This window comes from Alnus glutinosa, chromosome 7 (assembly GCF_958979055.1).
Source record: "Alnus glutinosa chromosome 7, dhAlnGlut1.1, whole genome shotgun sequence".
NCBI lineage: Eukaryota > Viridiplantae > Streptophyta > Magnoliopsida > Fagales > Betulaceae > Alnus > Alnus glutinosa.
In genome coordinates, this window is record NC_084892.1 from 29,457,713 (window position 1) to 29,474,680 (window position 16,968).

The following is a 16,968-nucleotide window of genomic DNA, read 5'->3' on the forward strand; positions in this document are numbered from 1 at the left end:
TCAATACTCTGCTCTAAACCAATCATTCAACTGAATCTCTTTTTATTTCTTTGAAGAAATTAAAATACTAATTAAGCCTGTGCATTAGTGCCTGTGTTCCGGGTCAATTAATGTTTAATGAGAAGGATCGTGACCAGTCAATTTTCGAGCAAATTACAGCCAAACCACTCGATCGATCTACACCCACGAACCCTTCTACCGATCCACTAGCTTAAACAAACTAAAGAAGACACCGCCTCACCGCTCACCATCGTCTCCCTTGGTATATATTATAATATATATACACATTTTTATAGCATTTGGTATCCTTCAGTTCACAACGTTGACCGATCAGTGGATGAGAAAAGCGCAGACAAGTCAACGGTAGAGCACATTTATAAATACATGACAACTCTCCTGCCTTAACCCACACAGCAAGCTAGCGAAAAGCCATTTCTTCTTCTTCTTCTTCTTCTTCTTCTTCACACGAAGTCGTAATTAGCTAGTCATGGCTTCCCGTCGTTCTGCCCCCTCCATTCACACAACCACGAAGGTGTGCCTTTTATTCTCAGTACTTCTTGTGGGAATGGCGGGAATGGCCTCTGCCCAGTTATCCTCTACTTTCTATGATAAATCCTGCCCTAAAGCCCTTTCCACCATTAAATCAGCTATTGTCTCTGCCGTGAGTAAAGAGGCACGCATGGGCGCATCGTTGCTCCGTCTTCATTTTCATGACTGCTTCGTTCAAGCAAGTCATCTCATCTCTCACTTCCTCCTTATTTTTTTTTTCCTGAATTCCTCAATATCTTTCCTGCAAATGTCTGCATGCGTTGTATATGTGCGTGTGAGTGCATGTAGTTAATTACATAGTGTGAATAGCAACGTCTTTAGAGAGGTGGATGATTTGTTTATTTTTTTAATTTTGGTTAAAAAGTTTTTAATGTGACGTAAAAATAAAAGTAATTTTAAGTGTTTTACATTTGGAGCGGTTTGTTAATGTTTTCATTTTTTATTTTTTATTTTTGCTAAAAAAACAAAACACCCAAAAATATCACAGTCAAAAGAGGCCAAAAACCTCCCAAGATTAGTCCTACTTTGAGTCTCAAAAAGACAAAAGAATGAGAGGGAGCCAAGTCATAAATAACAGTACGCCGCCTTAGAATGGTTTATTTCTTATCTATATTTACTTTTCCTTTTGACTCCTATTTTTTGAAGCACGAGTGAAAATAAAGGAAAATGTAAAATCCTTACAAGGCTTTCCTTTTTCAATTTTTTTTTTTTAAAAAAATTCTATTTTCAATTTTCCTTCCCAAAATTTGAACGTACGGAGAGTAATTTAGTCTTAGAGAATACACAATATATAGTCTCCTTCTTTCCGCGAAATGGGGGAAAAATAGAAGAAAAAAAGACCAATAATTTTACACAACCTTTATACTTTGATTGTTGAATTGCTTCGAATACTATAAGATCTCTTTGAAGGGTTTGCACACACGCACACTAATATATATATATATATATATAACCTTTGTATAAGAGGTTATTTCAGTCGAGAAATGATCCCTACACTCATTTCTCACAACAGCCCCACAACAAGCTGACGTGGCTGGTAATATTTTATTATTTTTTTGTTTTCTTTTCTTTTCTTTTTGTAAAAAAATAATAAAATATTACTAGCCACGTCAGTTTGTTGTGGGACTGTTGTGAGAAATAAGTGTAAGGATCATTTCTCATTTCAGTCACTTGTGGCCAGGCTGCTTGCTGAAATGTTTCACATGCCATAGGCATTAAATTGTTTCACGACCCATATAAAATCATAAAATTGTTTTCCCAAAAGAAATTCACATTGTAAAGCGTAAAGCCATAAAATGTGGAAGCATGCATTAAGTTGGTTTGTTAATGTATTTGGGATTTTTTTTTTTTTTTTTTTTTGTTTAAAGTATTCGGATATAATGTAAAGGAGAAAACTATTTTTATATTTTTATTAGTGAGATAGATAATTGAAAACAAAGAAAATAACAAGTTTAATTCTGTAACAGGGATGCGATGCATCTGTACTGTTGGATGGCAGCGATGGAGAGAAAGCAGCTGGGCCCAACGCTAATTCTCTAAGGGGATTCGACGTAATAGACACCATCAAATCTCAAGTGGAGACCGCATGTGCTGGTATTGTGTCATGTGCTGACATCTTAACCGTTGCTGCGAGAGACTCTGTTGTCGCTGTAAGAAAAAAGAAAATTTCAATTTCAATTTCCATGTTATATAAATCATGTTCTTTAATTTGGTGTAATTTTCCTCACAATATTGAATTCGTCAATTCAGCTAGGAGGACCTAGTTGGACAGTTCAGTTGGGCAGAAGAGACTCTACCACCTCAAGTCAAAGTGGTGCTAATTCCGAACTCCCTGCTCCAACATTGGATCTAAGTGGCCTTATCAGTTCATTCTCAAACAAGGGTTTCACTACCAAAGAAATGGTGGCTTTATCAGGTGTGTTAAATTACTACTTATTCTAAAAATGTTAAACAGGGACTCGAATTCTTAACAATTTATTTTTCGAATTGCTAGTTGCTACAGATCTCTTTCCGTTAAATTGATGAAAAATAATGAATTTAATTGTATTCAACTTATACTGTAACGTTATCTCTTAGCTTATTTGTGGATTCAAATTTCAAAGTGAATCATTGAAGTGAAAGGTGAATGACAAATACATAACATTTTGCTCTCATATATACTAAAGTTAAATAATCATTTGTTCCCAAAACTTAAACCGATAATAAAAGATGAACTTAATCATATTTATCTAATATTCTAACCAGGTAGATCTAAATGTTAATAAGAGACTGAATAACCCCATTGTTAAATTTCTTCAGGATCTCACACAATAGGCCAAGCCAGGTGCGTAGCCTTCCGGACCAGGGCATACAACGAAACCAACATAGACTCCACGTACAAAACATCACTACAATCGAAATGTCCAAGCACCGGAGGAGACGACAATCTTTCCCCTCTTGACGTCACTACTCCGACAAAATTTGACAATGCTTACTTCACGAACTTGAAAAATAAAAAGGGTCTACTGCACTCGGATCAAGAGCTCTTTAATGGAGGTTCCACAGACGCTCAAGTCAATGCTTACATCGCCAACACGGGAACTTTCCGAGCAGACTTCGCGAACGCCATGAAGAAGATGGGGAACCTTAGCCCACTCACCGGCACGAGCGGCCAGATCAGAAAAAACTGCAGGACAGTCAACAGTTGAGTCAAGGTACTCAGGGTATGCTTGTGCGTGTTCAAGAATGACGGCGCCGTTCGTTAATTATATGAAACTTGAAAGACACGAATTGCTTAGTGGAAATAAATAATGAAGGTCACAGATTGACAATCGCCGCATCTTCGTTCAAATGGAATGATGAATTATAATATTATATTCAAATCTTGCTAGTTAAGTGCATGTCCTTATTTGGAAACGTGCCAAGTGCTTACGCTTGTCATCGTTTTGACTATTCCTCTTTTTATTTTTGCACTTTTTTTTTAATGATTACATTATAATTATAATTTAATTTAATTTTTTTCTTTTATGCAAAAACGTATTAGCAAAGAATAACAAAAAATATAAATAGTAATAATAATTAAAAATAAAATCAAGGGGGCGTACATACCGACAATCTACGCCCCCTTGTGTCTCATTAGGGTCTTGTGTCATATTGTCTGACCTTACAACCGATCGCTCAACCGGTGTGCGGTCTATAGGCGTCCAAAAATCCTTCCTCGGTTGCAGCATCCTTTGTTTAGGGGTCATGTCTACCTGCAAACACATGAAAATGGGTCACCTTTAATAGTAAATAAAATATACAATATTTTAGCAACAGAAACGACATGCTTAGAAAATAAAAGTGAGACGACTATAAGTAAGTCATTTTAGACACCATATATTTGAATTCTATATAATAGTTTAACCATATTCATACATACAATTATTATGTTGCTTGGGTGGCCGGTACATTAGTACGTGCACAATCAATGTCATCAAAGCCAACGTCTTCCGTTACGTTGACGTTGAACAGCTCGTGCTCATGATAACTGTCAGCCTCAGCATAATCATCACTTTTACCACTGCCAACATCGTACACATTTCTAGGTTTTGTCCTTACAGCAATAGTCCAATTTGGATTTTTAGGATCCTCGACATAATACACCTGCGATACTTGATTTGGTAGTACTAACAGATCATCGGTTAGTCGCACACCCATGTGTATTAGGTTCTTGAAATTTACAAGATCAAATCCATATTCGTCTTTTTTGTATCCCTTATTCGGTTGAATGTCGGCCCAATCGCACTTGAAAAGCACATACCACGTCAAGTCGTAGTATGTAATCTCGATTATTTGAGTTAGCTTACCGTAGTAGGTGGGACCATCTTCAGTGGTGACACACACTCTACTGTTTTGACTTTTTTTTAATTCGTCGACATTCAGGGTGCGGTACAACACTCCACTAACCACATACCGCTTATATTCTACAGCATCAAACATTGGGCCTTTGGCATGACTTACAAGTTTCTCTCCCAATGCCATTCTATCTGCCTCGACCAACTTATCAACCTGTGATTTAGACACCTTGTTTAAAAAACCGGGTTTCATGATGCTTTTATAGGCAAATAATTATTCAAACCAACAATTCTCTTACGTATGACTTGTACTAGCTACAGAATTGGTCCCTCTGTTGCTTCACCAACTGTTGATGCAAGATATGTTCCCTATTGTTTGGTTCCATTAGCGACTCCATGTGCATCCTATACGTCAACAAAAGATGTATTTGTTACTTTTCATTGTATTTAGAGGCGTATAATACATATTTACTAGTGTGACTCACGCGCGAAATTGGAGGAAATCGTCATAGTTAAATAAAATATATCAGTGTGCTTGCTCAAACGTGATCTTATCAAGTTTTATCCAAATGATCACCCCTCTTGATTCCTTTTGGTGTCTTGGGGCCTTATTGTGGACCATTGGTGCGTTCACTAAATATCGCGAGCAAAATGTCAACAATTCGTCTACAATGTAACCCTCTGCAATAGACCCTTCGGGTGCGGCCTTATTACGAACGGTACGTTTATATCTACCAAGGCACCTACATTAAAGTCAGACCATGAGACCGTCACATAAGACATATATATTTTAATAGGTCATTCGGTTGAACAAATGTCAAGTTAACAGAATTTTAACATTACCTCTCAACGGGATATATCCACCTGTAGTGTACCGGTCCGCCCAGTTTGCATTCACGTACTAAATGGATGATTACATGCACCATGGATGTAAAAAAACCCGGAGGGAATATTCGTTCCAATTTGCACAAGATTATGGGTATTTGATTCTCTAGACGATCCAGATCTTCCACCCGCAGTGTTTTTGAACAAATATCCCTAAAGAACCAACATAGCTCAATTAAAGGCCTCCAACATCATCCGGTAAGGTTCCTCGAAGTGCAATTAGCATGAGTTGTTGCATGATTATGTGATTATCATGACTCTTCAAACCCCCCAACAGTACATCCCTTGAGCTTGACACAACATGACACATTTGAAGAATATCCATCAGGCACTCTAACATCATGGAACACTTGGAGGAAGTCAGTCTTATCTTTTTTCTTCATTATGAAACAAGTTGCGTGCAAAAGTGTTTTACCGTTTTCCGCGATAAATGGATGAAGTTCTGGTCTCAATTTCATCTTACGCAAGTCTTGACGTGCTTCATGGTTGTCTTTAGTTTTACCATTCATGTTTAATAGCGTGCCAAGTATGTTATCAACCACATTTTTTTTTTGTGTTCATCATATCAATGTTATGGCGTAGTAATTGATCTTTCCAATAAGGCAAATCGTATAATACACTTTGCCTCTTCCAATCTACTTCCCCAGCCGGTAGCTTCTGTCCGGTCCTTGCCCGATTGACAACACACTCTAATTGTCTCATGATCTCATCGCTATCCGGCACTTTGGGAGGACCAAAGATTTCCTGCGCACCGTTGAATCATCTCTTGTTTCTTCTCCATGGATGATCCGGAGGCAACCATCGCCTATGTCCCATAAAGCATAATTTTTTACCATAAGTTAGCCACATTGATTGCGTTTCATGCTTACAACAAAGACATGATTTCCGTCCATGTGTACTCCAACTTGACAAATCACCGTATGCCGGGAAATCATTTATCGTCCACATCAAGGTCGAACGCATTGTAAAATATTTTTTCGATGTTACATCAAAAGTTTATACCCCTACTTCCCATAGTTTTTTCAACTCACTTACAAGGGGCGCTAGGTACACATCTATATTCTGTCCTGGTGCACTCGGACCAGGGACAATCAAGCTTAACATGAAATACGGTTGCTTCATTCACATCCAAGGAGGCAAATTGTAGGGTAATAACATTATCGGCCAAATACTGTGACTAGAGGACATGTTCCCAAAAGGATTGAAGCCATCTGACGCTAAACCTAGCCTCACATTTCGCGGGTCTGATGCGAATACTGGGTAACGTGAATCGAATGCCTTCCATGCTTCTCCATCGGCCGGATGCCTCAACACATCGTCTTTTGTACGGCCTTAAGCGTGCCACTTCATATGTGGCGATGTATGATGTGACATAAACAACCTTTGCAGCCTTGGTATTAGAGGAAACCAACCCAACACTTTGACCGGCTTTTTTTTTCGAACTTTTTGTCGACCTATCTTCATTAGTTAAGTCATCCTTCCACCTGGACTCATTGCAGAATGTACATTTGTCCAACTTTTCATTTTCCCTCTAAAACAACATACAACCTTTGCGACAAGCCAATATCTTCTCATACTCAAGGCCCAAATCCTTCAAGTACTTTTTCGCCTCGTATGTGTCTTTAGGCAAACTTGCATCCGGATGCATCAGCTCATTGATGAATTCGAGCAACATGGAGAATGATGTATTGCTCCAACTGCTCATACACTTAATACTATATAGACGCACAATAGCTCTCAATTTGCTATGTTTTGTATTTCCATGGAGTGGCGTATCGGCATCCTTTAGCAATTCTTCTAATTTATTTGGCACCCTGTTAGAGTCTTCAATTTCAACATTCACATATTCGGCTTCGGCTTCAACTCCCACTTGAGACCCACCGAATTTTACACAAACATCATGCATCGGGAAAAAGTCAATAAGCATGTCTTGCATCCCACTGGACCCCCATGTAGTGGAATGCTATCCACTTGAAGTGTCATGGAAGCTTCATATATTGTCTCGTTATCAATGAGAGGGACAAGTGATTTCCCATGCATTATCCACTCTGTGTAACCCTCAATAATCCCGGCACCTAACGTTAAATGGGCAAATACAACTTCACAGGACCATGATTTGCCCAACGAAGACTTCTTACAGGGGCACACAATGACCCATTTTCTATTCTCATGTTCACGTGCAAATTTCACAAACGCCATAACCCTGCGAATATACTCTCGCGAACTTCACGACAACTTCATCCAACTCTTATTCATCTTTCTAACTACATCACAAAATAGTCCAAATATTTTGAGATAAGATACCTTAAGAGCAAAAAAAATCAAGATACTATGAAGATATATCACCTATATATATATATATATATGGGTGGGCCAGAACAAAAATAGAATTAAAGGCCTCACAATATATATATAGATGCTAACACTAGTTTTCAAAACCAATCATGATTTAGAAATCAGATTTTTCATAAGTTCTATCATTAGGAAATAACAAGTGGGGAATATGAGTTAGAAATAAGTTTGGAAATCTGGCATATGGCCAGTATTAATCTTTTTCTTATTCACATAATTTTGTGTTTCTCATAATGAAAGCATCTTCGAGTAATATCAAACTAAGTTTCCAGTGAAATTGGGTTGATTAAGGATCCAAAATGCCTGGTAACTGCTAAGCAAGCAAGCATTAATTGATGATAGACGTATGATAGTTGTTACCCAACTTCTCGTTCAAATTTGTCAAACCAAACTTGTAATTTGGACGAAAACTTGTTCAGATATCACTAGATTTTTTTGTGGTTAAGATATACTGATTAGCTAGATGTCTGAAAAATTCACAAGAGGTTAACTTCTCAATTGGGCAATTGGAAAGATAAAAACATAGAAATGTTTGGATCCAGATTTCGAGCAAATTAGATGACAAATGCAAAAGGGATTTTATAGAGCTCACTTGCCCAAACAAGTAGACAAACAGCTCAAAACTTGTTTGGACAAGTGAGTTCCATATTAACGAAACTCATATTTATTACTCAATTTCCTAATAATTTGAAAGACAAAAATTGCAATTCTATTTCTCTTTTAAACTTTTTTTGATCATATAGTGTGATTAGTCCTTTGGTTGGAATCAAATGGACCAACTCCTCTAAATCATTCACAAAAAACCAAGATCATTAACCGATGACTAGCATATGATAAAAGAAAAAGAAAAAAAAATAAATTCTGATTATTTCAACACATAATCAGTATCCGTAATTTAGATATTGTGACAACATATATATCATATGATTAAATAATTTTTTATCATTAAATATGTAAATTATAATCTTTACCATTAAAAATAAGAAAACACAAATAAAATTAAAATATTAACATACTAAAAACTAAAAAGTAATTATAAAATTATCAAAATTATTTTCAGATTTATATCATATTAGAACAACTTTTTCAATTAAACACAAAAAATAATTCCTCTTAAAAAAAGGTTTATGAAACACACCGATCATAATTCATGAATCACGAGGAGTTCATCGAGTAATGCATTATATTATTTACATACATTGATATTATTTTTCACATGCATGTGTTGCAAAGCCAGTTTGGCCGTCTTAGTTCAATTTCACTTCATTTTTTTTGTTTCGTTTTGTTTTTGTTTGTTTGTTTGTTTATTGCTGTGGTTTTTTTGCGCTTTTTTTTTTTTTTTTAATGGATTTCCTATCAATGATATCTGAGTGGTTTACACAAGCTTTTCTTAATGGGTTTTTGGGGTTCGAGTTGGGTTATATTTATGTAGTGAATAATGATAAACGCATTGGGCTCTGAGTAGTTTTTTGCTGCATTATTCATGGAAATGCAGCCTAGAAAGCTATATCTGACTAGTTTTTTTTTTAAAACACTTTGTAGTGTATTTAATTTGTTTATGTTTTAGATGTCATGTTTTTTGAATTATCTGATGTGGGGTTACATTCTATTGGTAATTAGAGTTACTCCGCTGAGCCATAGTGATGGATTTGTTTAGTTGTACTGCTGTTTTGGTTCTTTGCTGTAGTTATTAATCCTTAAGTAGTCTAAGGACTAATTGTATTTGCATATGCATTTACAATAGGCTCAAAATTTATTTGATGAGCTTCATTCAATCAGTGGAGGAGAAAAATATGAAAAGAAAAAGAAAAAAAATTAAAGAAAATAATTGGCCTACACATGCAGGTCTGTGGGTATGGCTCAAAATATATAGCTTCGGCTTGGGTAGGGAGTTGAGGAAAATTAAATTTGGGCAAAAAAAAATTAATTGCTGGCTCAGATTCGTTGAATCCAGGTCAAGCAAGAGATGATACCAAAACCCTTTATATGTTAAATATATGTATCATAAATCCTCAGTACTTGTATCCTACATCTTTCTATAACACCCATCAGCACTAGCAAATCGGAAACCACTAACATATAAATTAGGGTTAAATATATTTTAGCCCCCCAAACTATTACCCTTTCTCCGGATGGCCCCCCAAACTACCACTTTTTGATTTTTTGGCCCCATCCGTCTATTTATGCCGTCAATTCTAACAGAAATTGGTCAAAAAATTGACGGCATAAATGGACGGATGGGGCTAAAAAATTAGAAAGTGGTAGTTTGGGGGGCCAGATCTAAGCATTAGTAGTTTGGGGGGCCATCCGGAGAAAATGTAGTAGTTTGGGAGGCTAAAATATATTTATCCCTATAAACTAAATGCACAAACTCATAAAACAACAAATAGAAAAAAAAAAAAAAAAAAAAAAAAAAAAAAAGGAAAAGAAATTGAAGCACTTACCTTTACACGCACCGGGCGTCGATCGGGGGTGTGGCTCCCGGGACTGCTAGCTGTAGGGATGCGTCGGGTGTCGCCGGAGAAGGTGAGGGCGGGCCGGCGTCTTCTCGATCTGACAGAGATAGGGGCCGGACGGAGTACGAGCTAGAGAGAAAGCCGGCCGACGGATCCTGAGCTAGAGAGAAAGAGAGGGGGAGAGGGAGAGAGAGAGAGAGAGAGAGAGAGAGAGAGAGAGAGAGAGAGAGAGAGCTAGAAGCAGGGGATCGATCTCAACCGGTACTATGAGGGATTTAATTACTCCTTTTAGAAAATTAGGTTATGGACGGTTGTTAAAAAACTGTCTGGAATTAGAAAATTCCAGACGGTTTTTTTCAACCGTCTATCTATTTATAGACGGTAATATAAAACCGTCTATTTATAGACGGTTTGAAATTAAACTTATTTATTTGTTTATAAGTTTTATTTATTTAAATTAAACTTAAAATTTAGTTCTTGTTTAACTGTTAAAATTAATGCTTAAATTGAATGTGCAAGAAGAGTTTTATCTACCTGTATCAGTTGACGAGCGCAAGGCACAACATGAAGCGTGGGCTGATATTGACCGTAAGCACCGATCGTAGAAGTCGAAGTTTAAAACCAAGCTACATATTCAAGAAAGTGACACACCTGAGATTATACGTGCGAGAGTGCCGGAGAAAGTTTTTGAGAAGTTTGACGCAGCAGATGTGGAGTATCTGCTGAGCGATTGGTGCACTGAGCAAAAAAGGGTATGTAGATCTTTGATTGTATTACAAAATTTGAGTTCATTTTTAATAACAGTTCATTTAATTTTATTACTACTTTAAGTGTGTCAATGCTTACATTTTTGTGAAATGTTCAATGCATAGGCGACTTCTGAACGGATGACGCGGCTGCGAGAGCAGAATGACCTCCCTTATTGTCTGGGCTCCAAAAGTTATGCCAGATTTAATCACGATGAGGTATAAACAAATATATGTATATATTTTTCATACTTGTTGCTAATTGTTTTTTTTTTTAACACTATTTTCTCACTCTAGTGTTTGTTATATATTTCAACTTGATGGCGACAGGCATGTAAATCTGGCATGCCCCCCAGATGTACATGCCTTACCTGAATGAACGTACACGGGTCCTATGCGTATGCTACAGATCTATTTTACTTATATTTCTAAGTTATGCGTGTGTTATGGCATTATTTAATACATGTGTACTTTATGTTGACGACGTACAGGAGAGGATGATGCAGGGTTTATCCAGTGATCCTGCCGCCACGCAGAGCGTCTCAAGAGACACGGTGCGTTGGGCACCGAACGACGCGTACGAACAGGCAGTTGGGAGGCCTGAGTATGCGGGGAGGGTTCGCCAGGTTGGGCCAAACGTTACTTCTGTTCGTGGGACATGTTTCTCGTACAGGGCTCGCTCACAAGGGGGACCATTTGAGGGCACAACTCGGGATTAGGCCGAGCATGCCCGGGAGATGGCAGAAATGCGGGAGATGCTACGTGCTGAGTGAGAGAGAAATGACATCTTGGAGTAGCGCATGCGACAGTTCGAGGCATTCATGTCCTCTATGGGAGTATCACATGGCACAATAGGTGCTTAGCAGTCTTCACCTACAAACGTAGGTAGTATGTCGTCTGTTAGTAGTGCATCTGCAGGTGATTCATATTGTGTATACGACAAAATTATTTTCAATTTGTGTTCATTACTTGTTTAAATTTGCATTTACTTATATATACTTTAATTGTTTTTATTACTTGCAGGTAATGCGACAATGATTGGTCCGTTGTCGCCTACACGACGACGGTTGAGCCAGCACTCCCCTATCACTACACCATCCCCCGCTACACCATTCCGTGCGCAACAATCGCCGGTTGGCGAGTACACGCCAACCACGATACCTCCTGATCCACAGGGACACCCTCCAAATTTGTAGATATTTTGTGTAATTATTTCCTGTAATTATTTTTTGTTAGTAATGAATATATTTATTTTTTGTAATTATTTTTTGTTTGTAAAGATTTGTGTAATTAATAAATACGTTATTAATTATTGATTTGTGTAATTTGATTTTGTGATATTTTGGGGTAAAATAGATTTTGCGATATTTTAGGCCGAAAATAAGAAAATTACAAAAAAAAAAATAATAACAATAATTAGATTAAAAAAGTAATTAATCCAAAAAGTTTTTTTTATAAAAAAAAAAAAAAAAACTAAATTAAAAAACAAATTTAAAAAAGAATTAAATTAAATTAAATAAAAACACAATTAAAAATTTAAAAAAGAATTAAATAAAAAATACAATCAATAATTTGAAAAAGAATTAAATAAAAAATAAATTTAATTTTAATTTTTTTTTAAAAAAAAAAAAAATTTGCCACGTGTACTGTGATATACGTGGCCGCCTGAATACGTGTATTAGAATACACGCGGCAAAATGTGCATTTAGTTACAACCGGATCTAACACGTGTCGCACACGTGTCCATTTACATGTGGCAAACTGTTCGCCACGTGTATTGTGTCCGTACACGTGGCGAAATGCCTGTGGCATAATGCAGTTTTTTTTATCCTTCGATTTGAAACGAATAATTTGAAAAAATAGTTAATTAATAATTTGAAAAAGTGAATCCTATTTGGTTTACAATAACTTTTCTTATCATTTCGTTTGTCATTTTCTTATACTAATATTCTACTCGATTTAATGCAATACTATATATTACACCCTCAACTTATTAAACTAATGGATCAGTATCCATTCGCTTTTGGATCAACTTTTGTTAAAGAAAAAAAATTGGGGAAAGTACACTTTACCCTCCCTGATGTATCCATCCATTGGCAATCTGACGCCCAATGTTTAATTTTTGGTAGATGACACCCTTGATGTTAGCTACTTGTGGCAATGTAGACCTTCCGTTCATTCACCCGTCATTTTTGATGGAAAAAAGGTCACATGCAATTCACGTGACATTTTAAACAAAAATCAAGACTATTTTTCCCTTCCATTTGCCCTGTTTCCAACATGGACTCTGAATGCTTCCTTCTCACTCCTTTATGTCTTCCTTTCTCATCGTCCTCTCTCTCCAACCCGAACACCACCACCACAACACCACCTTCTTCAAACTCTTTCTCTCTCTGTCTCTCACTCTCTCTCTCTATAAACTTTCTCGCTAGCGTAATTACGAGGTAGCAAACGCTACAAGGGGGAATGTTTTGAGCTATAGCCTTGGTGGGATGGGCTGCATTGCTGGAGCTATTTCCATTGGCCTCGCCAAGCACTTGTTACAGTCTGATGGTTTGCTTCACCATGAAGCTCTTTGCGACTGTTACCGGTGCAGGCCAGTGTGACCAGGATTCCAGGAACTCGCGGTAGTGGTCTGTGCATAGCCATAGCCATTTGCAGCAAAGTTTAAGAAGGAAGGTAGAAGACAACACAAAACGCACTGTTTAACTTAAAAGTTTACAAAACACTAAAAAGAACGTGTACACGTGTAGAAAACTAGGCCCATGCAGAACGTGTAGCCTATGTACATTCCATTTCTTTCCACAAACCACGTCATGCACCTTCTGTCCACTTCAAAGAGGTTGTTCAAATACTTATTGTAAAGCTAGTCTTTTTGGCCGAGACGAGTGCGTAAAGCTTCATGGGCAGTTGGGCACTGACTGAGCACACACTCTTTCAGAGAATCAGAGCTTCACGGGTGGAGAATCTGGAGATGTGAAGCTGGTGTTCTCAGCTGGGATGAAGCTGGTTGGGACTAAGGCCGAGTGTGCCATTTGCTTGACAAACCTCTTCCTTATTTCATCCAATATAAACAACACACATGCAGTTGACATATTGTTCCCGTACCCGTACACGCACGAATGTGTCAGGCTACACTTCTGCGAGTTTCAACTACAAATTACTAAACCACACGCACGCATGAACCTTGACCCCACTTGTCTTCACCAAACCAAGGAAGAACTCCTGATGCCTGAACCAGCGTTCCCATCAAACACTCAACCGCCTCCGTTGTTGCTCAACTTCGTACCGCCAAATTAGCAGACCAGAGTTGATGATGAGAACCAGTTCTCTTCAAAAATACGTTTTGGATTCAGCTCTAATATGCTTTCAATTGATTTGTTTGTAGTTTTTATGTTCTGGGGTTATATGTCTTGCTTTTACGTTGTGTGTGTTTTTTTTATCTTTTTTTTTTTTTTTTTTTTTTTTTTTTTTTTTTTTTTTTTTTTCACCGGGACAAGTGATGTGGTCTTTTGTTTACCAAAATATATCAATAATAAAATTAACCACTCGCAATAGAATGAATCCTTGTAGGATAAGGCTATAGAGAGGGTGTTGAACCTCAATGACTGCAGGGGTATTATTATCAAGCTTATCGAGATTAAATATAACTTAATTAAAAATATGTTTGATTTGGTTTTTGTTTTCTAAAAATAAATGCATAAAAGTAAAAGACATAAATTTAAAGATAGTATTGATGAGATAAAGAATAGGGGATTGATTTCACCACTCACCGTATAACAATGGTCAATCATAAATTAACAAGGAAAATTCATACTATGCATGATATAGGACTCGTCTCACTCGAGTAGTCAAGAAATTACCTCTAAAGAATAAGTATAATCCATCTTCGGTTGGCACGGACCGTCCACCTAACCACTAAGATGCTGTACGACCCGTCTTCCCTAGGCATGGATTAGCTACGTTTTTAATAGGATATACACACAATCAATGGAATAGTATAACCCAGCTTCGGTTGGCACATACTGTCTACCTAAATTACACTAAACTAGGGTGTAGTACAATCCGTCTTCCCTAGGCATGGTCTATCTAATCCTCTTGATCATATGTCAATTAAAACCGTTGTATAACAATCATTCACATAATCATAGAAAATATGAAGGATTGAGTTCAATCAATATAAAAGACTTTCTAAGACAATATAAGAAATTCATAATGATTGAATATAAACATTAAAATCAATTCTAACAGTTATACAACTATCATGCATAGAAAAAATCTCAAATTAAAATACAATTAAACCATCGTTACTTGAAAAGGGCTACATCAACACCCTATTAGGAATTTAGCCGCTCATCGTAGTGCTGGGATGGCCTCTTGCCATGTTCTTCTCCTCTTCAACTTTTCAGGCCTCCGAGAAGAATTTTCTGTCTAAATCTAAGCACAAGCCCAAGCACCAAGCACACCTTCTCTTGAAGCTTAGGGGTCTATTTATAGGGAGCACACAAGTCCTAGAAGCCCTTGAAATTCCAGAAAAATCGTCTCTTGAGTCTTCTTGTCCAAGTAGGAGATTGAAACTTCAATCCAAGTAGCAAAATGATTCCAAATTCGGCAAGAATTGCGGTCTTTTATTGCGAGGCAATTTTAGCATAGTAAACGTTTGAATTAGAGAAAAGATATTTCTGACATATTTGTTGAATATTTTATTAGCTTTCCAACGCCACCAATTTCATTGCAATCCAATATCTGAAGCAAACATTATGATCCAAACACTGAGACATATGCAGAATCCAAATTTGAATCCAATCCGATTTTGACTCTTAGTAGAGAAATTCTGATTTAATTCTTCACTTGATTTGATTAAACTTAACCACATCATATAGGTATTCTATTATGATTGGTTAAGCTTAAACATATCTTCTAGGTCTTCTCAAAGTGTGTTTTAAACCCAAAATTAATGAAATTAATTGCATCTTTATTTAAAATCTGAAAACATTAAAATAACACAAAATCAAACAAATAATAATGTTAAGGAATTAACATATGCAAGTTAAGGGGCTTGAATGTACAACATTCAGCGCTTATCAACAAGCTCCTCTGTTCACCTCTGTTTTCATGTTCTAAAACAGAGGTGAACAGAGTTTCATTTATGCCACACGGTTATCTGCATTGCGTTTGGCAAGAAGGTAGATATTACTGGCAGCATATTTTCTTGCTGCAGCTAGCAGGAATGCTCATCTCTTTATATATGTTAGTCTATTCCACCAGAGCTGCAAGCCTGCAACAGCAATATGGCAAATGTTAACGTCCACACACAAAATCCACTTCCACGCACAAAATCCACCCCAGATCTTCACTGGATGTTGTACAATGAAGTGCTGTACTGACTGTTGTTTATTTTCCAGGAACTTGAGAGAAAGATTGCATGGAGGTCCTGCACAGGAAGTTATCACAGAAAACAACACCTACCTGGATGTCGGTAGTAGCATGGCTTGTTGTTAACTTGTTCTTTGTAGGCTGAAGTTTGTTGTTAGCTTGTTCTTTGTGGGCTGAGCTGCCGTTGTGATTCGTATTGTTCGGATTGAACGGGAATGTAAAATTATTAAAATACCTTTCTATATAACTAACAGGCTCATCTCCATTTGAGTTTCGAAGATTCTATTGTGTTCGGATTGGGTTCCAGTTTTTCACTGGAGTGTTGTAATTAAGTGTTTGCTGTTCTATGAAAGATTTTATTCATAAAAAAATAAAAAATAAAAATAAATACTCAAATAATAGAAAAGGGAACCTTAAGGCTTAAACAATAACAGACCAATTAATTGTAATTTATTTTCTTTCTACTTTCCTTTTTCCTTCTTTTTTATCACTGGAGAGAAAGTCTAGCTAGCACTGTTGTGGCTTTGTGGTCCAAAAGTCAACTCGATCAAAGTCTCAAACTACACGACGTAAATAAAAGTTGAAGCTTTCCGAAAAAACTTATGATATTCATGTTCTTTTGAATGTGATCCTTTATAGAGGCCAGAGTGAATTTAATGTATTAATTAACTGTATAAATAATGTCCCGTGATAAATATGTCGACATATTATTTAATAAAATTATGCATATTTTTCACATAAAAAGAGAAACCTTGAAAGTTCCTTATTAGTGACCTAGAATTATCAATA

At 36.8% G+C, this 16,968-nt stretch overlaps 1 protein-coding gene and 1 non-coding gene across 2 annotated transcripts; both read left to right on the plus strand.

Annotated features, from left to right (window-relative positions):
- The first annotated feature begins 402 nt into the window (after positions 1 to 402).
- On the plus strand, positions 403 to 3,418 carry LOC133873493 (cationic peroxidase 1-like). The gene is made up of 4 exons (XM_062311194.1): positions 403 to 727; positions 2,016 to 2,198; positions 2,299 to 2,464; positions 2,848 to 3,418. The coding sequence occupies exons 1-4, from the start codon at positions 488 to 490 to the stop codon at positions 3,234 to 3,236; spliced, it is 978 nt and encodes a 325-aa protein (XP_062167178.1). The 5' UTR covers positions 403 to 487; the 3' UTR covers positions 3,237 to 3,418.
- A 5,614-nt stretch (positions 3,419 to 9,032) lies between these two features.
- Positions 9,033 to 9,118, plus strand: LOC133874434 (small nucleolar RNA snoR118). The gene has a single exon (XR_009901294.1). It is a non-coding gene; the product is annotated as a small nucleolar RNA snoR118 (small nucleolar RNA).
- Positions 9,119 to 16,968: the final 7,850 nt, after the last annotated feature.